Source organism: Pituophis catenifer, unplaced genomic scaffold, assembly GCF_029215685.1.
Source record: "Pituophis catenifer annectens isolate HBS135680 unplaced genomic scaffold, rPitCat1.0.hap2 SCAF_11, whole genome shotgun sequence".
Taxonomy (NCBI): Eukaryota; Metazoa; Chordata; class Lepidosauria; order Squamata; family Colubridae; genus Pituophis; species Pituophis catenifer.
Genome location: NW_027256891.1, coordinates 3,752,850 through 3,778,936, shown reverse-complemented (window position 1 = coordinate 3,778,936; position 26,087 = coordinate 3,752,850). Strand labels below are relative to the sequence as shown.

General features: G+C 45.5%; 1 protein-coding gene across 1 annotated transcript; it reads left to right on the top strand.

Moving 5' to 3' along the window:
* Window positions 1-1,836: 1,836 nt before the first annotated feature.
* On the top strand, window positions 1,837-25,419 carry NALF2 (NALCN channel auxiliary factor 2). The gene is made up of 3 exons (XM_070952108.1): window positions 1,837-2,628; window positions 17,597-17,768; window positions 24,992-25,419. Exons 1-3 carry the CDS (start codon window positions 1,837-1,839, stop codon window positions 25,417-25,419), a joined length of 1,392 nt encoding a protein of 463 aa, XP_070808209.1.
* The last annotated feature ends 668 nt before the right edge of the window (window positions 25,420-26,087 follow it).

Here is a 26,087-nt window from a genome sequence, read left to right as displayed (position 1 = left end):
TTCCAATACTTAAGGAAATATTACAAAGAAGAGGGGATCAACCTATTCTCCAAAGCACCTGAGGGCAGAACAAGAAGTAACAGATGGAAACTTATCAAAGAGAGAGAGATCCAACCTAGAATTAAGGAGATTTTTTTCTGTCAGTGAGCACAACGAACCAGTGCAATGGCTTGGTTTCAGAAGTTGTCGGTGCTCCATCACAGCAGGGTTATAAGAAGAGATTGGACAGGCATTTGTCCAGAATGATTCGGGGTCCCCTGCTTAAGCAGGAAGGTTGGGCTAGAAGACCTTCAAGGTCCCTTCCAAATCTGTTAGTCTGTAATTCTTTTAGTTCTACTCTTGTTGCAGCTCCGCCAAAGGTCATCGCAAAGAAAGACCAGTGATGCCTCCGCATTATCTATGCACCTGAAAGGTGGAGCAGGTATTAACGACCGATTTCCTCCAGAGGTTTCAGGCTGAGGATGGAATGACAGTTGCCAGTAGAGTCGGGTTTAGGGACAGCCGCTGAAGCTCCTGGCTCTCCTTCCTTTGGGCGAGCCCTCCGGTCTTGGCCGAGGTCTTCCTGGACGGGATCGGTGGAGGGCGGAGGCGGTGGGCCGAAGAGGGAGGAGGCAGCCAAGAGGCGCATCGCCTCGGGGCGCTGCCTTAAACCCTCCGCACAAATCACCGCTCGCAGCCGCGGGAAAACACGGAGGAAGCCAATGAGGCTCTGGCGGCGCCGTCAGCCTCGTGGGCTGCTCTCCAGCCTCAGCCGCCGCCGTCGCCCCTCCTAGCTATCGCGGGACGTCCCCTCCGCGCCTCGCAACCAGCGCCGCGCTCCTAAACGCTCCCGAAGAAGCCGGGCGGCGCTCCGCGGTCCTCAGCCGTTCGGGAGCTGTCCTTCAGCACCACGGCCAGCCGGGGAGGCCGGCGGGCGGCCGCGCTCCGCTGCCGCTCGGGGACGGGCGAGGGAGAGCTGCGGTCGGGAAGCCGCCCGCTCAGCCCGCCCCGACGCCGGCCGCCCGGGCTCCCAGGGGCCGCGGCGGCCGGAGGGAAGTCCCGCATGGCGGCCGCGGCTTCGGGGGCGCTGTGGCGAAGGCAGGGGCGCCGAGCGAAGGAAGTGTTCCCCGGGTGCGGAGCGGAGCGCGCATGCGCCCCCGCCTCTGGCCGCCCCCTCCTTTCCGACCCGATCGATTTCTCAAGGTGTTCCCTGCCCGGCTGAAGATGGCGACGGCCTAAGGCGAGCGGCGGGCGCGGGAGGGGGAGATGGACGGGCCTGGCCGCCGCGCCCGGGCGCTCCGGAGTGGCCTGAAGCGCCGGAGGAAAGGCGAGTGAGGCTGCCCGCTGCGCAGGGCGGGAGGGGGGAAGGCCGAGGCAGGCAGGCGGGCGGGCGGGGGGAGGGAGGGAGCCAGGCGGGCCCGTCGGGACGGAAGATGAAGCGGGCCAAGCGGTGAGCCGGAGCGCCGGACCGAGCAGCCGGGGCGCCCGGGGGGAGGAGGGGGGGATGCCGGGACGGCGCGGGGCGGCCTCCTCCCGCCAGGGCTGGCCATGCTGAGAAGCGCCGCGGCGGCGCAGCACCATGCGCCGGCCCTCGGCAGCCCTTAGCGGCCTCGCGGGGGGAGGCTGGGGGCGTCCGCGCGGGGCTCAGCGGCGGTGGAGGAGCGGCGGGCGGGGCCGGCGGGCTCTGGTCGCGAGCCGCCATGGGGCCGCCCCTCCCCTTCCCAGCGGGCCCGGGCGGCGGCGGCGGCAGGTGACACTCTGCTCGCGGAGGGGGCGGCCGGAGGAGCGGCGGAGCCCGGGAGCCCCCCCGCCGCCCGCCGCCGCCCCCCGCCCGTCTCCGCGCCGCCCCCGAAAAATATGACCAGCGGCGCTTGGATGCAGCCACGGGAACATGCCGCCGCCGCCGCCGCCGCCCTAGCCGCCCGCCTGGGCCAGCCGCGCCAGCCCGAGAAGCCGTGCGCCGACTCGGAGCGGGCGCAGAAATGGCGTTTGTCGCTGGGCTCGCTGCTCTTCTTCGCCGTCCTCCTCTCCGACCGCCTGTGGCTCTGCGGCGCCGCCGCCGGCACGCGGCTCCGAGCTGAGGCCAGGAGCTCGGCCATGGCGGCGCCCGAGGCCGCCCTGCTCGGAGGGCCGCGCAACCGGAGCGCCGAGGGCCCCGCCCCGCCGGCCCCCCCGCACTGCGCCGCCGCCGCCGCGCCCCCGCGCCCGGACCTGAGCTCGGCCTGCTCCCAGCGGCGCCTCTTCCAGCAGGGCTCCCTGGCCGCCTTCGCCGCCGTGCCTCTCCGGCTGCCCGCGGCCGCCGCCCTCGCCGCCGCCGCCGCCGCCGCCCTCGCCTCTCCCCAGCTGGACTTCCTGGAGGGCCACTTTCGGACCTTCCGCCTCCCTTTTTGTGACGCTTACACGGCCTGGGACTTGCTGCTCGGCATGGCCGGCCCGGAGAGCTTGGACTGCAGCTTGTCCAACCTGCTGATGGATTTCCTGTCTGCTGCTGCGGGAGCCCGGCGCGGGGAGGCCTGCACCAGCTGCCTGGAGGCGTATCAAAGGCTGGACCAACACGCTCAGGAAAAATACGAGGAGTTCGAGCTCCTGCTGGAGAAATACCTGCAGGCCGAGGATTACTCTGTGCGCTCCTGCCTCAGAGACTGCAAGGTAGGGAGGCCGGGGAACAGGGGGAGGGGGGGCCCAGAAACCTTCCCCTGCAGCCGGACCCCCTTGGGCTTTGGGTGCAACAGCTGGTCGGCCTATTGGGACTCCGCTTGCCGCTGCTGCTTTCTTCAGCTGTGCCTCCCTCCCTTCTCTCTGGACCAGTGGACCATCTCTCTTGCTGCCGATAAGCAAGACTTTGGCTGGACAGATGGGTTGAGATGGGAGGAATGCCAGCCACAGAGAGCCAGGCCCTTGGCTTCTTGCAGGCCGGCTGCTTTAAACGCTAATTTTGCTTTTCTTGCAGCAGTCCTGGTCAGAATTTCTTGGGAAGGACATAGATTGCCATCAGAGTTCCTCAGCAACTTGCTGTTCAGCAGGGCAGGTCAAGGGCTGGGAATCTCATCTTCCCGGGTAGCAAAATAGCCTTGTGATTAAGTAGTCACTCTGAACTGACTGTCGCTCAGGACAGCTCACCTTTGCTTTCCTATGTAAGACTCATTCTTTTCATCTAGAACCAATAGAAGCTTCTCTCCAATACGTTACTTTTGTTAAGAAGGCAATGAATCTGCCTTGTTGACAACACTCACTATTGCCTTATATTTTGATCTCAACTTTTGACCAGTGTTGTTAGCTGCTTTGAGCTACCTTGCTGAACAGAAAGATGGAACATTTAGTTACTATGTATTCCTGTAGATGTCCCAAAGGGTTCTCTTTATTATAGTTTATTATAGTTTCCAAACTTCCCTTACATCAAAGCATTTTAGAAATTTTACTTTGGGATGTTTGATCATAAGCACCTCCCACTTTCCAAAGTTCCCCAGGGTTGCCTTTAGGACAGGCGTAATAACTGCACTCCAATACATCCTAAAGACTCTTCCAAAAGTTGCCCCTACTAATAATAGACATGAGTGTTGGCCAAATGGATGTGCAGAACCTCAGGCCCAGTTCCATGGGTAGCATTTCCAAGTGTAACTTGCATGGAACTCAGTGGAAGGTAGCCCGGGAGACCAGGGCTCTGGCTTGGGCACAGACTCCCTACCTGCCCCCCTCAGCCACCTCTGGAAATAAGATGCCCTGATTAAGAATGGAAGCCCAGAGAATTAATAGCTCTTGCAGGGATAGAGATGAGTAAGAAGATCCAGACCATTTCTGGATTGTCAAGAAAATTTATCACCAAATTGACTGTATTTTTCATATAAGAATTAATTTGAACGTTACTTCCTCTCTGAAAAGGTTTTTCAAGTTATGCTGTACATAACATTAAATGCACCATTTTTGGAAAGTGGAATGTGCGTTCAAGAAATAAGTGCAGGGGCACTGATTTTCATATGGATATTCCATTACATATGGAAATGTAATGGAAATGTTATTTCCATTAACTAATTTGGAACGGGAGGATTAAATGTACCTTCTCTCTGTCCTCTGATCCCACAATAAATTATTCCACCTCATTGTAGCATTTTGTTAAAAGTACACATTTATGCCATGCATGTTGAATATAACATAAAGTTAAGCTTTTACTATTAGGTGGAAGGGAGGGGATAACATTTCTGGCGATTCTGTTGATATTTGTATATCAGCTTTGACTGTGGGACCTTCATGGGGAGAAGGAATAGAGAGTGCCTGTCACAATATGGCAGTGTTGGAAAAGAAACTATAAGCAGAATGGAGATGGTTTAGTTCCATTGATAATGCAATGGATGAGAGGGGAATCATCCTTAGCTTTCGGAGGAGGCTGATATGTAGGCGTGTGGTTTGTTTACCTCAGAGATTAGTAATGACCAGTGCCCATGAGTCTCAGTGTGTCCAATGCTGTGTCATTTTATTTTGTCAGGTATTCTGTTAACTTAAAAAAAGTAAGGGTTGGCTTCCAACAAGAAGTTCATGATCCCAGATTACTCTGGGATCATCATATTTCAGTCCTATAGATGTTCTCAGAAAAAAGTCAATGATGAAATGTATCCAGAAGAAGACACAAACAAATTGAAGCTGGTGTTAGAGAGGATTTAATTTAAAAGTGTAACTTTTCCCAGATCATCTATTTTTTTTTTCACTGACTTCTGGTGTGGTTACTTAAAAGCAGTCCTCAGTTCAGAAAAAAAAAATTGTATCACTGGTATTGCATATTGTATAATGACTGCATTTTTAGCAACATATTCAAAAACTTTGATGACTTCTTTCTGTTTTCAGATATAGAGCATACATACACAGGACATAGAATAATAGAGTTGGAAGGATCCTTGGAGATCTTCTAATCCAACCACCTGCTTAAGCAGGAGACCTTATACCATTTTAGATAAATGTTTATCCACTCCAGTCTCTTTTCGAAAGCCTCAAATCATGGAGCACCCACAACTTCTGAAGCCAAGCTGCTCCATTGGTTGATTTTTCTCAATGTTAGGAAATTTCTCCTTAGTTCTACCTGTACTGCTTGATTAGTTTCCTCCCATTGTTTTTTGTTTTGCCTTCTGGTGCTTTGGAAAATAGGTTGACCTATTGTAACTTTGTAACTTTGAATGGTCACTAAATGAACTGTTGTAAGTTGAAGACTACCCATACAAGAATTATTCATGCACAATCTTTTCAAAATTGGAAAAATTACTCAATTTGAGCTGCCCTTTGTACTAGCCCAGAAGTTACGCAACTGGTTACTAAAGGCAGTATACGTTAAATTCATCACCTGTGCTGAAAATGCTGTGTTGGCTGCCAGTTACTATACAGCCAAGGTCAAAATGCACATGGCCTGAAGCAGTCTCGTGGACTCAAGAACCTATAGTATTTGGGGAGAGCGGAGGTCTCTTCGCTGCTGACTTTGCTTTTCTTACAACAGGCTTGTATAAAACCTAGCTGAGTTTTGAGCAAGTGCTAATAGGATATATTGGGACTTAGAGTGGGCTGTGAATAGAACACCTGTGCTACTCGGGCTTTGTTTCCTGTGAGGTAGCGCCATTTCCTGGCAAGTTGTGAACTTCTCTCCTCTCAAAAAAGGAGAGATGATTTTCAGAGGTAAACCAGAAGTTAGATAGCCAAAAGAGGAGGTATTGCAGGTCCAAAAGGAGTTCTATCTTCATTCAAGGGTGTTATTGTATAAATCTGGCCTTCCACCTCTCTGAAATACTTAAACCCACCGGGAACAGGCTTTCATTACTGTAGCAAAAGCAACAGTGTGCAACCCTAATGCAACTCCATTGCTTTTGAGGAGAAATGTCATAGTGAATATACAAAAGGAGTGGCACTTGTCTTATATTGATGTGATGCTGCTTTTGTCATTTGCCCTCTCTTAAACAACCCCCCCTCCCAAGTCTGTGAAAGACTCTGGGGGCAGCCCACAGACCCACATAGAATCAAAGTGTGGTCCATGATCCATCCAGGACAGGGTACTACGTAAGGATCTTAACGCCCAGGATCAAGGTAGATGTTTTCATCCATTCAGTCCGCAGCTCAAAATGGAGATGGTGAACTAAATCCACAGAGTTACGGGTATTGCTGACATCTGGGAGAAGAAAGGGTTTTGCGCTTCCCTCTCTGGAATCGATTGGCTGCATCAACTGACCCAGTTTCCTATTTGTGTGACATTCTGACTTCATGACCCAATTAAAGCATGTTGCACAAAACACAACTGCTAACTTTATTAATTCAATGAAATGTAGCTTTTATTATAACGCCACCAACGACTTTTTAGAGTGTCACAGACATGTGCCTTCTCCTCCCCTCGAAAAAAGTTGCCAGATCTTTGATAAATATTTTTATAAATGTGAGTGTCGTATCTAGGAATTGATATTTTCTCAGGTCTGAGCTGAACTTGACTCTATCTCTGGGGCAAATGAAATGAAATTGGGCAGGGAATTTAAATGCAGTAGACCAAAGAGCCCATCTCAAAGGAAGAGAAGCAGGAAGAAGAATGGCTCCTTCCACAAAGCCAGCAGGGCATTCATTTGGAACAGCCTGGTGACCCCTCTCTCTCCAGGCTCCATTACACCAGAAGCCTTTTCACAGAAAGGCCCACTGGTCAGTGAGGGTAGAGCTTCCTCGGCCTCCGAGGCCCTTTGTCTCTGAGGTCCCCATGCCAGAGTTCAGTAGCCTTCCTGCTGCTACCCTGGTTTCTCCCTCCACACTGACCCTCTCAGGAGCTGGAGAGGACAGAAAAGGGGTCTGGCTAAGTACCAAAAAGGGAAACCAAATCAAAAACAAAAATTGAGTCTACAGTTCAGCCCACCTGAGGCAGGTGAGAGAAGGCCACCAGCCAGGGTTGAAATAAAAAATAAATGTTATGAAAGGTGCCAAAAGAAGACAAGTTCACATTCTCAGGCGTTTCCAACAGACTAAATAACTTCAATCTTGCCTGAGGTAATTCCTTCACCAAAGATGCTCTTCCCGCCAAAACCTGACAGGCCCCCTTTTCTTTTCTCCCATTGGCCCTCAGTGGGGCTGTGAGCGCTGACACCTGCCGGCTCACATTCACGGGGCCCGGTTGCAAATAGGCCGTGGCCTGGTAGTGGGCCACGACTCACAGGTTGGGGACCCCTGCTCTACCTTTTATTGGTCTATCATTCCCCTTTTATTGTTCTTTTAATTTTGTGAGGTTTTCGGAAGATCACTTTTGTTTAACTGTTTTGAGTACAGGTAGTCTTTAATTTAATTTAATAATTTAATTTAATTTAATTTAATTTAATTTAATTTAATTTAATTTAATTTAATTTAATTTAATAATTTAATTTAATAATTTAATTTAATAATTTAATTTAATTTAATTTAATTTAATTTAATTTAATTTAATAATTTAATTTAATTTAATTAATTCAATTTATATGCTGCCCCTCTCCGAAGACTCAGGTTCATTTAGTGACTGTTCAAAGTTACAATGGCACTGAAAAAAGTGACTTATGATTGTTTTTCACACTTGCGACCATTGTAGCATCTCCATGGTCACGTGATTTACATTTGGATGCTTGGCAACTGACTCACATTTATGACGGTCGCAGTGTCCCGAGATCATGCGATCCCGCTTTGCGACCTTAGTGAAGTGAGGAGTTTGCCAGTCTGGCTGCCAGGATCTTGAAGACTGAGTCTATTGTTAGGGGAAGGAGTGCAAAGTTTTTGGGTCCCTGGTGTGAGAGTGAGAAAGGAACATTGAAAATATCCAGGTTGGAGTCAAAAAGACATAATCAGCCTGTCTGTTTCTTAAACTGGGAACCTGGGTGATATAAAAATTAAAATGTGAACATTTTGCCCCGTCCTATTTGGTGTGGTTTGAGCTTGAGAGAAGTCTGTAGAGCAGCATTTCTCAACTTTAGCAGCGTGAAGGACTCATGAACTTCTATCATCAACTGCATAATGAACTCTGGTGGTGCAGTGGTTAGAATGCAGTACTGCAGGCTGCCCACAGCCAGTAGTTTGATCCTGACCAGCTTGAGGTTGACTCAGCCTTCCATCCTTCTGAGGTTAGTAAAATGAGCCAGGTTGTTGGGAGTAAACCACTCAGAGAGTGCCTAAGTATAGAAGCCTAAGTGCTATTGCTATTGCTAACTCCCAGAATTCCCCATCCATCCATCCATCCATCAATCCATCCATCCATCCATCCATCCAAAGTCCATATGTCTTAACATTGCCAAGGTTGAGAAACACTGCTGCAGACATTGCAGATTATGGACAACAATATGTAGTCTGCGGCTATTTTTTGGAAATGGGAGGAAATCTGTAATAGATGCAGGGTTTAAAAGACTTGTCCCTTTTTCTTTTTTTACAGAAATATTGTTTTGTTTACAAAAAATATAGGCAAACTTGCTGGGAATGGAAGTCCTCCAATATTCTGTAAGTTTCCGCAAATTAAAGAGGTGCGATGGCTCAGCAGTTAAAGATGCTGAGCTTGTCAGCGGGAAAGCTGAAAGACCCAAACATATGCAAAGGGACGAGCTTCCATTACTTGCCTCAGCTCCTTCAAATGTAGCGGTGAAAAAGCGTGGAAATGCGAGTAGATAAATAAGGTACCACTTTGATGGGAAGGTAACAGTGTTCTGTCCACATTGGCTTTTGTAATGCCAGCGACATGACCACAGAAGCTTCTTTGGACAATACTGCCTCCTTTGGCTAAAATAATGGAGATGAGCATCACCCCTAGAGTCAGACACAACTGGACAGGGGAAACTTGATTTTTTATTTTTGATAGGCCAATTTCTTTGGCACCGTGGGATATAGGCATATGTCCAAACTCTCAAAACCATGTTTATAGTGCAGTTACAGGATCTGTGACTCTAAATGATTCATGTGTCCTTCCTAGCAAGTCAGAACAATTAGAATGTTCGACAGATACAGTGAAAAATCTGATCAGAGCAGGATAAGGAAAGTGTTTCAACACTTCAAAATGGTGTATGGGGCAATCCTAAGCCTCAAATGCTGTGCCTTTTTGGTCTAATAGATGTGTATGTTATAAACGTGAGGGCAATCCATCTCTTGCACTACAGGAACATGCAGAGGAAAAAGACAATAGAGTAGCATAGATTCTGGGGGAGTGAATGTGGGAGAGGGGAGGGAGAGGAATAAACCAATGTGACTGAGCAGTTATCACTCTGAGCACCCTTTCACTGTTATTTGCCTCTTTCCCTGAGCAACTTGAGGTGGAAGACAGGATCATATCCCATCACAGGCAGGCTGGGAGCCAGGCCTAAATTGTTCACCTCGACTTGTAAAATGCCACCTTTTTCCACATGTCAGCTTCATGGCTAATAAATGCTTCAGATATTGCCCCAGGACAGGACAATCTTAAGCAAAATAATTCAAACGTCCACAGTATAAAGCAAAGCCACTTATGACTTGAATGTGTTGGAATTGTTTCTTCACAGTCATAAGTGGCTTTCCTAACCCTCCGTTTCATAGTGTTTCCATCATCTGAGAATAGATGGAAGGGGAGGAAAAAGCAGAGTCATGACCTATCTTCCTGTCCATAGAAACCTAGGGCTGGAAGGGACCTTGGAGGTCTTCTAGTCCAACCCCATGCCCAAGGCAGGAGATCTTATACCATCCTGGAAAATTGGTTATGTAGTCTATTCTTGAAAACCTCCAGCGACGGAGTATCCATAACTTCAGGAGGCAAGCTGTTCCATTGATTAATTGTTCTCACTGCCAGGAAATTTCTCCATAGTTATAGGTTAGATCTTTCTTTAGTGAGCTTCCATCCATTGCTTCTTGTCCTGCAGTCAGGTACTATGAAAAATTTCTATCTGTCAAGATCCTTCTGAATCCCGAGTTTATCTTCCAAAGTGTTAGCAACTCTTCCCGGCTTAGTGTCATCTGTAAATTTGATGAGTTCCCCCTCATCTAGATAATGTATGAAGAAGTTGGAGAGCATGGGCCCAAGACAAAACCTTTGAATCTAAATGTTTTTTATTAGTTTATAATATATAAAACAAAAGTACAAAAGAAAATAATAGGAAAATGGGGGAGGAAAAAGGGAAGGAAAAAGTGTGGGGCAAAGGGAAAAAAGAAAGAAAAGGCATTGACTTCTGACTCCCTTTGGTGCAGTAGAATAAGATAATAACATCAAACCTCAACTTTTTACTTTTACATAATAATATAAACTGGCCATTTCTATAAGAACGAACCTATTAATCAGTAAAACCCAAAATCAAAAGTTCTGCCCAAGACAGAACCTGGAGGTATCCACTGCTTACTTTCCTCCATATTCTACTAAAATTCCTCATGTCTATAGCCATTTACCTCATCATAAGTGTCGGATACTGTGGTTTGCTGTTGCCTACCTGGTGGGTTTACTGCAGGCAGCTGTCCATCTGATCATAAATTTGGTATAATTGTTTATATCCAGGCTGCTGTGTACTAGGATAAGTGATGCTCATAAAGTCATAAACTCTCAGGGCCTCAGATAATATTCATTAGTCAAATAACTGGCGAGAAGGGGTAGAACATTTCTAGAAGGATATGCTGCTCTAAAAATATAAATAAGAAGCAGTTCTGTCTGGCAATTTCCTGGATTTGGGCTAATTGCTGTGGTGTTTGATTTATCGTTTGGTTCAAATGATCTATCTGGGCCACCATGTAATAATGATGTTGGGCCATAGAAGCAAAGTCTTCATAACCTTTTCTATGAACGGTGATGCTGCAAAGGATTATCATTGTCTGGGTGTAGAAACCAGAACTGGTTTTTTCCCCCTGTTCTGTGAAAAAGAGAGTAATGAGTTAATGAAATTGCTGTCAAACCGCTCAATAGATACTAGAACTGGAAGCAACATGGGAAACAATTCAAGGACACAAAATTCTGGTAAATAGGTTTATTTCAAGAAGCTGTCATGAAATGACTGTAAAATAATTCCAGTGACTGCTTATGTAACAATTCAAGCCCTAATTATAGTGAAATCAAGGATAACATTTTTGTGGCTTTTTCTTTATACTGCCATAGGCATACAGTAGAGACCACCCAACAAGCAAATTAAATAGAGGAACGTTTTGCTAATCAGTTAGCTAAAATATGGAGGAACCCTGCTATAGTAGTCATGCAGGACTCTAACTATCCTGATGTGAACTGGGAGACAAATTTTGCATCAAGTGGGAGATCAGGTTCCTGACCAACGTACCAGACCATTTTGTCATCCGAAAGATAAAAGAGGGAACCAGAGGGTCAGCTATACTGGACTTAATCCTTACCATTAGAGATGAAATGATATAAGGAGTTGAGGTTGCGGGAACTTTGGGGGAGAGTGACCATGGCATATTGGAATTCAACATAATGTAGGCATAAGTAAATAAAGTCAAACGAGCATCTCAGACTTTTAAGAGAGCTGACTTCAACATCTTAGAGAGAACTTAGGAAGATTCCAATGGCTGGAAATCTTGAAGGGGAAAGAAATCAAAATGCTTGGGAAAATTGGAAAAATGAGATTATAAAAGACCAGTCTAACATAATACCACAGAGAAAGAAAAATAAACCCAGAACGAAACCAGCATGGTTGCATAAAGAACTCTCTCATAAACTGAGACAAAAATGACAAGTATTTTTAAAAAATGGAAAGAGAGACACATAACTAAAACAAAATATTGGCAAAAACCTTGAATCTGCAAGGATGAAGTCAGGAAAGCACATGATACTAGTCCATTTTTGGTCGTGAGAAAGACTTGAGCGGTTGTTGCTAGTGCTTCCCATCTTAGGAATTGTTGTAATTGGTGTACTAGCCAAAGCTTGGCCATGGCCTCCAGTTGCTGCTGTAGCAGGAACTGTGGGTCTAAAAGTTCCCACATATTGTGGGCTAGTTCCTTTGGGAGAAGACCAAATCGTCAAGAAATAGTGTTGGAATTGTCCCAGAATAGACTGTTATTGGATTGTTTTGGAATTTGACATATGCACACTCTCATATTCCAACCATTAACTTATTTCAACAAATATTTATGCCTTACAGCTGGCTATCCAATTTTCCTATCAGCATTTGCAGAACTTAAAAGTTTCTGTGTTAATTATCCCATTCTTACTAAACATTACACCCAGTTACAGAAATCTAATTTATCAGCAACCTTTCACCTCACTTCTCCAGTCGATCAGAATTGATTTCGTCCCTGATACATTAATTTTCTTATTTGCTTATTCATATGCCTCGTTGCATCACACGGTTTGTCAAACATTCATTACAAATCATTCAGGTTGTCAAGCAACAAAGAATATTTTATTATGCAAATTTATGTCCCAATCAATACCCTTTTAACTTCTTCACAAGCATTCATTATATAGTGATCAATAAGTGCATTAAGCAATTGAGCTGACCTCACACGTTCTCCTCAGTGTTGAATCATTTACTAAGCATTTCATTTATTCTTACATATGTGTAACTTCCATCAAATAGTGCTGTTACTGAATTCAACAGCCAGATAATTTATGTTTTCTCATCTATTTACTTATAATAGTGGGTCTGCCTACAGCAGTGTTTCCCAAACTTGACCCTTTGAAGATGTATGGACTTCAACTCCCAGAATTCCTCAACCAGGCATACTATTCCTCAACCAGGCATACTGGCTGGGGAATTCTGGGAGTTGAAGTCCATGCATCTTAAAATAGCTAAGTTTGGGAAACACTGGCCTACAGGATGGCCCGCTAATTAATTCTCCCACTTTATTGATCCTCTTGATCACTCTTTAATACTTTCAATACTGGTGGCTCAGCAGACTAATAGCATTGTGATTAACACCAGCTGTCTGCAATTACTGTAAGTTCGAATCTCACTAGGCTCAAGGTTGACTCAGCCTTCCATCCTTTTTAAGGTAGGTAAAATGAGGACCCAGATTGTGGAGGCAATAAGCTGACTTTGTATAAAATATACAAAAGTATGAAGGCTATTGCTTAATGCATTGTAAGCCGCCCTGAGTCTCCAGAGAAGGGCGGCATATAAATCAAATTAAAAAAACAACAACTGTCTTTAACTGTCTACTAATACATCACACCAGATCTCTCTTGCTTCTCTTTATCCTTTCATCCTTATAGCTGCTCCTTCAAATTCTTCAAAATTATATTCTTTTATTTTTCTAATCTTTTATCTGTTTTTACATCTTTTTTTTTGCCCTTTGAAGCCTTATTTTAGGCTTTAGTTTTAGTATTAATATTAAGGACTTTTATAGAGATATTTTAAGGTTGTAATTTTATAGATCATGTTAGTAATTCTAACTTCTAGTTATTTCTTTATTACTTACAGGTTACAGTGAAATTATTGAAATTGGTGTAATTTTCTTTTTTTATATTTTATGTTGGACTGTAACCAAAAGAAACTAATTTTTTATTTAATGATCATTGGGACATTTCCCTAATGCAAAAGTTATCCTAGATAAAGAAATATAGGTTTATATATCATTTCCATATATGTATTCATTAGCTAGTCAATATACATTAGCATACATGATTTAGTCATTTATATTTAAGATAAAGTACATTTAACATACACACATGTTTGAATGACTTGAGTGTTTCTTATCAGGGCATACTACTTGTCTACTCCTCTACTCAATTGGCTCCAATTACACTTCCTTTACAATTCGTACAGCAGAATTCTTGGAGTACAGGTAGTTCTCAACTTAAAACTGTTCGTTTAGTGACCATTCAAAATTACAATGGCACTGAATAAAGTGACTTATGACCATTTTTCACACTTACAACCTTTGTAGCATCCCCATGACCATGTGATCACAAGTCAGATGCTTGGCAACTGACTCATACTTATGCCCGTGGCTGTGTCCCAAGGTCACACAATCATCTTTTGCAATCTTCTGACAAGCAAAATCAACGGGGAAGCCAGATTCACTTAACAACCATAGTATTAACTTATCAACTGCAGTGATTCACTTAACAACTGTTGCAAGAAAGGTCATAAAATGGGACAAAACTCACTTAATAAATGTCTTAGCAACATTAAAATTTTGGGCTCAATTGTGGTTGTACATCAAGCACTACCTGTATAGGGTAGGAGGAAAGATCAAAAAAGAGAAGAAAAGGAGCTTTTGTTTTTGTAAAGCACAAATCTTTGTGGTCAACCAGATTGTTCCCTCCTAAACAAAAAACTTTCTCAGTTTTCTGGGATTCACACGAAACTATGATTGAACGAGTGATGAAAATGCACCCACAAATCAGGTTCCTGAGCCATTAGCAAAATAGCTCCACAACCCTTTGGGCCTTTCCCCCACTAGAAATTTTACATTTATGATCTAACACTTTTTGCAGACTAATAAAAATTCATCTTCCTAGGGGATCAGTTCCATTGTTTTGAGTTCTCTCTTTCTTTCTTTTTCTTTTTATGTTTATTGTGGTGCTCAGCAACCCCTCAAACACTGGCACAACATTTGCAAATCCAACATACAAGAGCATTTGGTAAATTTTATATCAGAGGTCCTTGGTGCTCTCTGAGCTGGCTTGTTTTCTTGCAGAGGTTTCATTTTTGTACCGTGGAGCACTGTATACAATCTTGAAAAGCAGTTAGTATTTTAGTGGTATTTTCAAATCTTCAGCCAGGGATTGGTGTCTGTGTGTCGGGGTGGGGGGGTGGGGGTGGGGGAGGGTGGAGTAATGTAAATGCGGCCAATTTGTAGCTGTCTGCACTTTCCTGGATGTTGCAAATCACCCAGCCATGCTTTTCAAGATTGACTCCTGGCTAAAAGGCGAGGAGGGATCTAAATCAGCAGTCCCTAACTTTTCTGGCAGCAGTGGGGCAGGGGTGGGGTGGGGGGGTGGCGTCCTTGAGTCCCTGCACTAGTCCATTAGTATGTTAATATAATTTGCTTTCTCCTGAAAGCTGGTCTCCTATCTGGGTCAGGAGACCAGTAGGTGGTATGTACTAACTAGATAATTGCAATGTGGGACAATATAAGAAGTAAACGATGGATTTTTTGACAGCTGAAAAAATATCCAGTTGCTGGCTTTAACATGGGAAACAGGAAAGCTTTAATTGATGATCAAGGCAGGAGGTTTACCATCTGTTAGGACAGATATTGCTTGTTCTGTGAAGTTTGTAGAACTTGTATAGCTGACCCACATAGAAAAAAATGACAGCTACACATATCACAGAGTAACTTGCCAGCCAGCACATTTCTTTCCACATAGGTCAACGAGGTAGGTCATTTTTTAGAGGTCCTGGTCTACTGTTGTTGTTTTTTTAATTTGATTTATATGCCGCCCTTCTCCGGAGACTCAGGGCGGCTTACAATGCGTTAAGCAATAGCCTTCATGCTTTTGTATATTTATACAAAGTCAGCTTATTGCCCCCACAATCCGGTCCTCATTTTACCTACCTTAGAAAGGATGGAAGGCTGAGTCAACCTTGAGCCTTGGAGAGATTTGAACCAGCAGAAATTGCAGGCAGCTGATGTTAATAACAGTGCTTTAGTCTGCTGCGCTACCAGGGCTCTTGTACCCAGGCTACTGGAAACTGTTGTTTCGAGTAGCCTGGGATCAGGCCAATCCAAATAGCCACAGAGGAAAGTCATTGATGACCAGAGAGCAGCAGGGTTACCTGCAACAGCTGAAAGCAGAAACATGGAGATGGGGAAGACCTCTGTAGCTGGCTGTAGCTGTGGACTGGAGGAGGTGAGAGGCAGGACCCTCACTCAGAGTTGTCTTGCAAGAGCGGCAGCAACAGCCAGGGTTACCCTGTGGTGAAGGGACTGGGCTAGTAGCAAAGAGAGCCAGGTTTGGTCCTCCTCCTGTCCCCACCTCAGCCCTGGAAGCTCCCTGGGAGGCCTTGAGGCAGTTCTCTGCCAGCCCAACTTAAATTGGTGGGAGCCCAACTTAACTTAGTTTGGTGGGAGTGGGGATGGCGTGGTATTTGTTGTGTGCCATTTTGAGCTTCTCAGCAAAAGACAGGATAGAACAAATGCATCTTTCCGCTGAAATTAGAGAGAAATGTAGATTTGCTGAAGGAAATATCCCGTCTGTCTCTGGCTCTCTTGTTACGGGACTAGAAAATGATTTGCAACTAATGGTGCAGTTCTCTTACAACAGATTCTTATGAAATAAGATGATGACAATAAACCAAAGTCAGGATTGTTGTTTTTGCTTTGTGTTGTTATGTCAAGTCTCATCGCTTTGAAAACTCTTTTATGTAACTTTTGAGTTTTAACTTTCTACAAATCCAGACTTGCTTCTCATTTCCCTTCTGTAGCCGCTTGGAGGAATGGCCAGTACGTGAGCAACTTCATGTACTCACGTGACAAACTTAAGCAGTGCTGATTATCTTTCTCCCAATAATTTCCTCTTAAAGTAAACTCCAGTGTCCCCACAAATTACTCAGCCTGACATACCTGGGCTTGGAAAGAATGGCTTCCAACACAGGATTCATGAGTTTCTTCTTATACCGTGTTTCCCCAAAAGTAAGACCCTGTCTTATTTTATTTTTTTTTGGACCCTGAAATAAGCGCTTGGCCTTATTGCCATGTGCTCAAAAACCCGATTGGGCTTATTATCAGGGGATGTCTTATTTTGGGGGAAACGAGGTAGAAACTGAGAATTTTCGCTGAAGGTACATTATTTTCCAACAATCTATCTTATTTATTTTTTTTTAATTTTTAATTTGTATACCGCCCTTCTCCCTGAGGACTCCGGGCGGTGAACAGCCAAGTAAAAACATCAAATACAAATATTAAAATACAATTAAAAGTATATATAAATTTGGCCCCATTAATTAAAAACGATAAACAAAACACTTAAAAACACTTAAAAAATTAGGCCAGCCCGGCTTAACACTTAAAAAATTAGGCCAGCCTTCCTTGGAAAAGGAAGGTTTTAAGGGCACGGCGGAAGGCACCGAGGTCTTGGATTCTCCTTATCTCTGGAGGCAATTGATTCCAGAGGGTAGGTGCCCCCACAGAGAAGGCCCTCCACCTGGGGGTCACCAGCCTGCACTGTTTGGCTGATGGCACCCCGAGGAGGCCCTCTCTGTGGGAGCGCACAGGTCGATGGGAGGTCGTCGGTGGTTATCTTACGTACAGTTCAGCAAAGTCGTGCAAGGCAATGTACAATTAAGGTTGTCCATGGCTACAGGTAGTCCTCGACTTACGACCATAATGGAGCCCAAAATTTCTGTTGCTAAGCTGTTAAGTGAGTTTTGCCCCACTTTTCTTGCCACAGCTGTGAAGTGAATCACTGCATTCATTAGCAATATGTTTGTTAAGTGAATCTGGCTTCCCCATTGACTTTACTCGTCAGAAGGTCGCAAAAGCTGATCACTTGACCCTGGGACACTGCAACCATCATAAATATGAGTCAGTTGCCAAGCGGCTGAATTTTGATCACGTGACCACGGGGATGCTGCAATGGTTGTAAGTGTGAAAATCGCTCATAAGTCACTTTTTTCAGTGCCATTGTAACGGTCACTAATTGAGCTATTGTAAGTCGAGGACTACCCACATATCCCAACAGACACCATTCAGATTCTTGGAGGGGGGGGTGTTTTTGCTACTGTATTATTGCCTCTGGACTCTTGTTCCTTTCATGTAGGCTGTCTACAAGGCTTGGCTGTGCTCTGAGTATTTTGATGTGACCCAACTACAGTGCCAGCACCGGATTCCATGCAAGCAATACTGCCTGGAGGTGGAGACTAGGTGTCCCTTTGTGTTGCCTGACAACGATGAATTGGTCTACGGAGGGTTGCCTGGCTTCCTCTGTACGGGTAAGACTCGGAGGGGGGCTTGAGAGTGTCCCAGGAAGTACCTCCCTTTGCCTCGCTGGATTAGGGCAAGTGGGGATAGCCTGGAGCACACAGAGAGCCCAGTTCACCTGGCACAGCTGGCATTCCTCTGCTGATCTATAAAGCTAAGGAAGGGGAGGCAGGTTGCGGCTCTGCACTCCGGGGCATCATGCCTCAGGTGTACCGGACAGGGAACAAGGCCAATCACCAGGCAGCTGATTTTATCCAGGTACAGGTAGTCCTTGGTTAACGATCCAAGCGGGGACTGAAATTTCCATTATAGGTAGTCCTCGACTTACAACAGTTCATTTAATGACAACGGCACCGAAAAAAAGTGACTTATGGCCATTTTTCACACTTACGACCATTGCAGGATCTCCAATGGTCATGTGATCAGAATTCAGACATTTGGCAACTGACTCATATATATATGACGGGTGCAGTGTCCCGGGCTCATGCAGTCCCCTTTTGCGACCTGACCAGCAATGGGGAAGCCAGATTCACTTAACAACCATGTTACTAATTTAACAACTGTAGCGATCCACTTAACGTGGCAAGAAAAGTCGTAACATGACAAATTTCTCACTCAGCAATATAAATTCTGGGCTCATTTGTGGTTGTAAGTCAAGGACTACCTGTACCAAGGAAAGCAGCTGTTAGGTGAAACAACGCACAACCACAATACTTAATGATGGGAATTCTGGCAATCACAGGACTGTGCTGTCAATAGGCCACCATCTCCCACTTCTCCTGGCCTGCCAGGCTCACCTCCTCTTTAGCTCCCTCCACTTATTCACCTGCCACCACCGCTGCCCTTTTGGCCACCTCTGCTCCACCACCTGGCTTCCCCCTTCTTTCCCAGAAGAGCTACCTGTTCAGCCAGTAGGAAGAAGATAGCAAAGGTCAGCTTGGAATGGTGGGTAGTGGTGATACTGGCTGAAAGTTAGAGTGGGGGTGGGTGGGAGATGGCCGAAGGAAGTTGAAGTATACAGCTGGGATTGTAGAGGTGGGTAGGCTGCCAAGCGCCTGAATTCTGATTAAATCTGAATTCTGTAACAGCCGTAGCTATGAAGACTGGCTTTAACTACCATTCCTTCAGCGCCTTCACATGGTTGTTCCATAAAAGGTGGTTAACCAGGGACTACTTACAGTGTACTGACAAGGCTTATGTCAGCATTCCAGAAACCCCCCCCCCCAACTCCAAGTAAAGACTCTGAAGCAATCATTTTTCAAAGTTCCATTTACTAGAATAGGTAAACTGGCACATCTGGGAAAACCCGAATTTGAGAGTTCCGGGTTTTCCCTCAGTGAATCAAAACCCCCAAAACCATCCCCTCACTCCTCAGTTGATCACATGCTCCAATCAACGTCCGTCCCATCTCGACTCAGCACTCCGACCACTCCTTCTCCAGATGCAGGATCGCCCTGACCTTGACCGACAGGAAGGATGCTATTATGTCTACAGACAACCCCTCTCCTAAATCCCCCCTCCTACTTTCCCACACAGGAGAAGGTGGCAGCATGGAAGCTCCCGGCCTAATATGGCTTCCAAAGCTGACAGCTTCTTTTTGTCAGGCCTGGGATGGGTGTTGGGGGGGGGGAGGGTTGTTCAAATGCTACATAAAGAGATGCAAATTTTCAGGAAGGAAAGGGGCAGCTGCAACACACGAATGCCTGGAACAGGATGGTGCCTGGATTGAAAAGCAATATTGCACGATGGTGCTTAGTGCTGGGAATGGCTGATAAAAAGGGTGGGAGACATTTCTATGTAAAGAGGAAAGAGACTTGAAAAACACAAGGGATTAGGAATTAAAATGTTTTGGTTTAAGAGAAGAACTTTTTATAATGTGGTGCAAAGGACAGCCTTTGAGATATGGGATTGAATGAAGAATGGTAGACAGAGAGCATTAGGTAAGCGAGAATAGACTGCCACAGAATTGTTTTAGGGAAGAGCTTTTTTTTTTTAATTTGATTTATATGCCGCCCTTCTCCGGAGACACAGGGCGGCTTACAACGTGTTAAGCAATAGCCTTCATACTTCTGTATATTTTATACAAAGTCAGTTTATTGCCTCCACAATCTGGGTCCTCATCATAATTTGAATTAAGAAATCAAAAGGAAAGAAAATTGCTAACAGAGTGAACAAAACCACTGGTAGTCCTCGACTTACGACCACAAAGGTGGCCAAAATTTCTGTTATTAAGTGAGTTTTGTCCCACTTTACAACCTTTCTTGCCACAGTTGTTAAGTGAATCACTGCAATTCATAAGTTAGTAACCCGGTCGCTAAGTGAATCCAGCTTCCCCCCCCATTGACTTGGCTTGCCAGAAGGTCGCAAAAGGGGATGACGTGACCTTGGGACACAGCCATGGTCATAAGCATGAACCAGTTGCCAAGCGTCTGAATTTTGATCCCATGACCATGGAGATGCTGCAATGGTCATAACTCTGAAAAATGGTCATAAATAGCTTTTTTTCAGTGCTGTTGTAACTTTGAACGGTCACTAAATGAACTGTTTTAAGTCGAGTACGTTATGAAGTGGGTCAAACAAGAGAAGGCAATTCTTCATTCCTCTGGACTGAAAGCAGCAGAAAAACTGTTGGATGAGATCAAAGATGCGATAAAACAGAAAACGGCACTGAAGAAAAATGATGATGCAAATTTCACATTTAGAAATGTGATTATTTTGTCTTTAAAAGAGGAAAATCAAGCCAAGTCATGTCAGATTGGAAGCAGGGGATGCACCTACACTCGCCCATGGAGACATGGGCCTGTGGACCTCCTACTATGTTAGGTATATTAAAATAGAAGTATTAATATTGTATAATAATATATTTTAATTGTCATATAATTAATGAACCTTACATGAAGTATTCATTGCTGTAGATTAGGGAGCATAAATTTTCCGGGCTGTGGCATTCATTCATTCATTCATTCATTCATTCATTCATTCATTCATTCATAAACAAACAAACAAACAAAGAAAGGTAAATGAAATTATTATTTATTATTTAATTATTGTTTAGTATTTAAATCATTATTTCTTAAATTATTTATTATTTAAAATTGTTAAATGATTTATGAAAGACATCAGCACGGACCCAAAATTAAGGTCAGGTCCTGTGAAGGTGTCAAGAGGAGGAATGGGCTGGATTTTTATTTTTTTTCCCATCTCATGAGCCAAATCCATTTCTGTTGCAGTAATGAACACAGAGGCTGTCTGAGGTATTTTACAATTGGTCGCATAGCTGTGGTTTCTAAAGTCTTGTGTAACTTAGATGTTTCACTTATATAATATCACAACTTATATCAGGAACCAGGCTGCAAACAATCTCCTACAACAGCATTCCCCAATCTTTAGCCTAATGTGGGGGCGGTGAGGGGGAGAGGGAATGGTTTTGTGTGAGTGGCAGGTGCGTGCCCTGCCCCCCCATGAGTGTGAGTGGGGTGTGAGTGCGTGTGCATGAGCCAGCCTGCCACTCACGCACGCGGCCCGGTTGTGAATAGGCCGTGGCCCAGTAGTGGGCTATGGCCCACTGTTTGGGGATCGTTGTTCTAAAGCAAGAGAGGGCCATGTTAACCTATAGTTAAGTATAGGTTTCCTGGAGGTCATTTGAAGTTACAACAGATCCCCAAAAGCTACGTACAGCCCCGTTTCAATGTCACGGTGCCTGCAGCACTGCTGCCGTCATTCGCCCTTGCAACCAGAGACAGACGGTGCAGCGCCCCATACCACCTATTCCCCCCCTCCTGTCCTGCTGGGTACCCACAGGCACTCGGCCTGCTTTGCCACCCCACTGGATTCGGCACAGTCTTCCCCTCCCGCCACTGGTCACTGTTTGGTCTCTTATCTTCCGAAGATATCCAGAACTCAGGATGTCAGGGTAGGGAAAGTGGAAAGGCCACGTGGCACAGACCACAAGGAGAACAAATGCAGCCGGTTCTCCTTTCATTGCTCGTCTTAGCTTCCTGCTAACGCTGCTTATGCTGGGGATGCTCAGGCTAATCCCAAGGAGGGGACGAAGGCGTCCTTCTGGTTCTCCTGCCTCCCTCTGGCCTTGGCCTCCCCAGCATGAAATGTGCTTGCTTTACACTGGCACTGCTAACCTGGGGGAGCTCAGGTAATCTCTAGTGGCCAGAAGAACCCATTCACTCAACCATCATCCCGACTTTCAACAGTATGGATGGCAGCAGGCTCCATTACCATCGTAACTCGACTTATGACCACAACTGAGTCTTGCTAAGCAAGACAGTTGTTAAGTGAGTTTTGACCCTTCAACCCTTTTGAAAGGTTGATTTTACAACCTTTCTTGCCACAGTTGTTAAGTGAAGCACTTCAGTTGTTACGTTAGTAACACAGTTATTAAGTGAATCTGGCTTCCCATTGGCTTTTCTTGTCAGAAGGCTGCAGAAGGTGACCACAGGACTCCGAGGCACTGCAAGCGTCATAAGTATGAGTCAGTTGCCAAGCGTCTGAATTTTGACCACGTGACCACGGGGTGGCTGCAATGGTTGTAAGGGTGAGGAACAGTCAGAAGTCATTTTTTCAGTGCCGTTGTAACTTCGAACGGTCACTGAATGAACTGTTGTAAGTCTGTATTGGACAATCTCCGTATGTTGACGAGTGTCCATACTTTGAAGGAGCACCTTGCTTTTCATTTCATTTCATTTCAGATTTCCCAGTTGCTGACAAAACGGGCGTGAGAGGGAGGGAGGGAGGGAGGGAGGGAGTGCAATAAAGCAGATTTGGAAACAGTGGCCCAAATTAATGAACCCAACATGTGGGCAGTACAAAGAAAAACGGGCTCTCCAGTTTATGCTCTGTGTTCCTTTTCCTTGGAAGCAGATGGCAAGCTTGTACTGGCTTTTTATCCACTCCTTTATTTACCTTATTATTCCAGCATCCCCCCCCCACCGCTTTTCCTCTTTTGAACACAGCCCGCCCCCCCAGCTCAGTCAGTGTTTTGGATAATAGCCCCCTGAATCCAAATTGGATCACTTGGTTTAATCTCATAGAGACAGTTTCTTTAAGAGCAGGGTAAACGGGATAAATCCAACAGCCCCTGCAGTGAATGTCCTATAGATAGTCCTTGACTTACAAGCCCAACTGAGCCCAACATCTGTGTTTGCTAAGTGAGAAGTTTGTTAAGAGAGATTTGCTCCATTGTCACTGCATTTTTGTATTTACCAGATGAGCTCTTATTTCTGAACTTTCAGACTTACCGTAGCTTGCCAAGTTCTTATCTCTAAGCTAACTGCGCATGTCCACATTCTTTCACTTTCTTCTAATCTTTCTTTGTTCTCCGATCAGGAGAGGTGGCCGGGAAAACTTTGCCAAGATGTAATTAATTAGCTAGTAAGATGTTTTATTTTCTTTATAACAAATAAATGAGTTTTTCTTAGAAACTATATCTTCGGGTTTATTTTCTTAAGTATACTTCAAGGGAAAAGCCTCAATCCATTCTCTAAATCAAGCTGCAATTACCCAAAAGCAGAATGGGATTAATTGCCACCCTGACATCCATTTTATGACCTTTCTTGCCATAGTTGTTAAGTGAATCACTGCAGTGGTTAAGTTAGTGACACGATTGTTTGCTCATCAGAAGATCACAAAAGGGGATCACGTGACCTCGTGCCACTGCAACCGTCATAAATATGAGTCAGTTGCTAAGCAGCCGATTTTTGATCCCATGCCTGTGGATACCGCAGCCGTCGTAAGTATGAAAAACGGTCATAAGTCACTTTTTTCAGTGCCGTTGTAACTTTGAAAGTTCACTAAGTCAGCGTAAGTCAAGGACTACCTGTATTCTAGAGATATTTAGGAGTCACTTAGGAAACACCTGTAATATTCTATCCTCATAGTTCTCTAATGGACATTTTGGCTGCTGCAGACTTTGGGGGCCAAGAAGGCAGAAGATGAAATGATGAGGGGTACCTGCCTCCACCAGTTCGTTTCATGATTGTTCTAAATTAAAACAGCATTGAAAAATGGGACTTATGACTGTTTTTCAAAGTTACGACCTTTGCAGCATCCCCATGGTCACGTCGTCAAAATTCAGACGTGTGGCATGTTTGTGGCAGACTTGTTCATACTTATGACCGTTGCAGTTTCCCAGGGTCACGTGATATCCCCTTTTGCGACCTTCTGACGAGCAAAGTCAACGGGAAAGCCAGATTCACTTAACAACCATGTGACTAACTTAACAACTGCAGTGATTCATTTAACAACTGTGTCAAGAAAGATTGTAAAGTGAGGCAAAACTCACTTAACCAGTGTTTCACTTAGCAACAGAAATTTTGGGCCCAATTGTTGGTCGTAAGTCGAAGACTATCTGTATGAGCCATGGTGACACAGTGGTTAGAATGGAGTCCTGCAGGCTACTTTTGCTGACTGCCAGCTGCCAGCAATTTGGCAGTTCGAATCTCACCAGGCTCAAGGTTGACTCAGCCTTTCATCCTTCCAAGGGGGGTAAAATGAGAACCCAGATTGTTGGGGGCAAGAAGAGGCTGACTCTGTAAACTGCTCAGAGAGGGCTGTGAAGCCAGGGTGGATAAAAATCAATGATTTTTTTAAAAAAAATAAAAAAAATCAGATTTTTTTTATTTAAATCGGATTTTTTTTATTTAAATTGGATTTTTTTTTATTTAAATCAATTTTTTTTAATTTTTATCGAATTTATTTTAATAAAAAACTTTTGGGGTAAAAATCTATCGTAAGATAGTTTTCTATTTAAGATACATAAATAATTTAGTTTATTCAGCCTGAAATGGAGCTTAGTTATGTAGCACAAGGCTGTATATTCTGCAACACTGGGACTATCGGTGAGTCAACAGCGGGTCAAAGGAGTAGCAGAGATGACAGTTGCTCTTTAAAAATTATGATTTAAATCGAGTTGATTTAAATCAAGCCTTTTTACTAGTGATTTAAATCATGATTTAAATGGTGATTTAAATCAACTCGATTTAAATCAAATCCACCCTGTATGAAGCCCTGTGAAGCAGCATATAAATCTAAGGCAGTGTTTCTCAACCTTGGAAGCTTGAAGATGGGTGGACTTCAACTCCCAGAATCCCTCAGCCAGCGCTGCTGGCTGGGGGATTCTGGAAGTTGAAGTCCACCCATCTTCAAGCTACCAAGGTTGAGAAACACTGGTCTAAGGGCTAGGGCTATTCCACAGACAATTATTGTGCCATTGTATTTCCAGGGTTGTTGGAGAACCAGCTGCCTGACCCAGAAGCGAAGTGCTGTGACGTGCAGTGGGACTCCTGTGATCCCCAACCGGACCGCAGCTACAACACCTCCACCAAATCCACCGAGTCGGAGTCATTCCACAGCCCCCGCCATGAAGACCCCCATCACCAGCAAGAGCAGCGGCAACGGCAGCAGAAGGAAAAGCAGCAGAAGGAACAGAAGCAGCACTATCACCTGTATTACCATCACCACCAGTACCCTCCCCCGTCTCTGCTGCCGGTCTCTGCAGGGTCTCGCCTCAGCCACAGCAAAATCCGGCTCTGCGTCCTGGTCCTTATGCTCCTGCACACCATGGTGTCCTTCTCTGGTGTGCACAGCAGTGAAGGCTTGAGCTTGGAGGTCCTTCCCGCCGTGGAGGAGAGCATCGCCAGAGACGAGTGACGGAGCGCGAGGGCAGCTCCTCAGGCAAAAAGAAAGGGCGGGAAAGGCGCCTGCGGGGGAGGGGAGGGGGCATTCCTTATACCTCTTTTGGGGGCACCGGTTGGGTGACATGCCATGCACAGACCCACCCCCACGTGGAAACCCCCCACCAAGAGCAACTCCTCGCAAGGGCCCGCCCTGGGATGCCCAGAGGGCTTGTGTGGAAACACAGCCTCCAGGAGGGCTCCATGAGCTCCTGGCCTGAAGCTGCAGAAGCCAGGCAGGGAAGGGGCAGAGGGGAAGGGGGAGCAGGTGGTCGTCTGCAAAGGCCAGTGCGAGGCTCCCGGGAGTGACCCCTGCTGCTTCTGCCACCACGTATCCTGGGTAAGGTTCCTGGCCGGGATGTTTCCCCTCCGGAGTGAGTAACTGGCCTGTGGCAGTGGCAGAAGTAGCTTGCCCAAGATCCAAGTCCTACACGAGGCCCATCCCAGACAACCCAGGGGTGATGACAGGGTTCCTCCCTTCCCTGTTTCTTAGACCTCTCTGGCCCCTTCCCCCCTTTCTCTGACCAAGAGCTGCAAGAAGCGCTGAAGGGGCCTTCCCAGGCTTTCTGTTGAGCCAGGGCCCAGGAGAAGTCAACAGCAGCTTGTGCAGTCTGGAGTCCCATGTTCCCAGAAGGGCTGAATTCC

Coding starts and splice junctions, on each gene's coding strand:
- NALF2 (XM_070952108.1), top strand. CDS start 1,837: ATGACCAGCGGCGCTTGGATGCAGCCACGGGAACATGCCGCCGCCGCC. Junction 2,629..17,596: donor CCTGCCTCAGAGACTGCAAG/GTAGGGAGGCCG, acceptor CCTTTCATGTAG/GCTGTCTACAAGGCTTGGCT. Junction 17,769..24,991: donor GCCTGGCTTCCTCTGTACGG/GTAAGACTCGGA, acceptor TTGTATTTCCAG/GGTTGTTGGAGAACCAGCTG.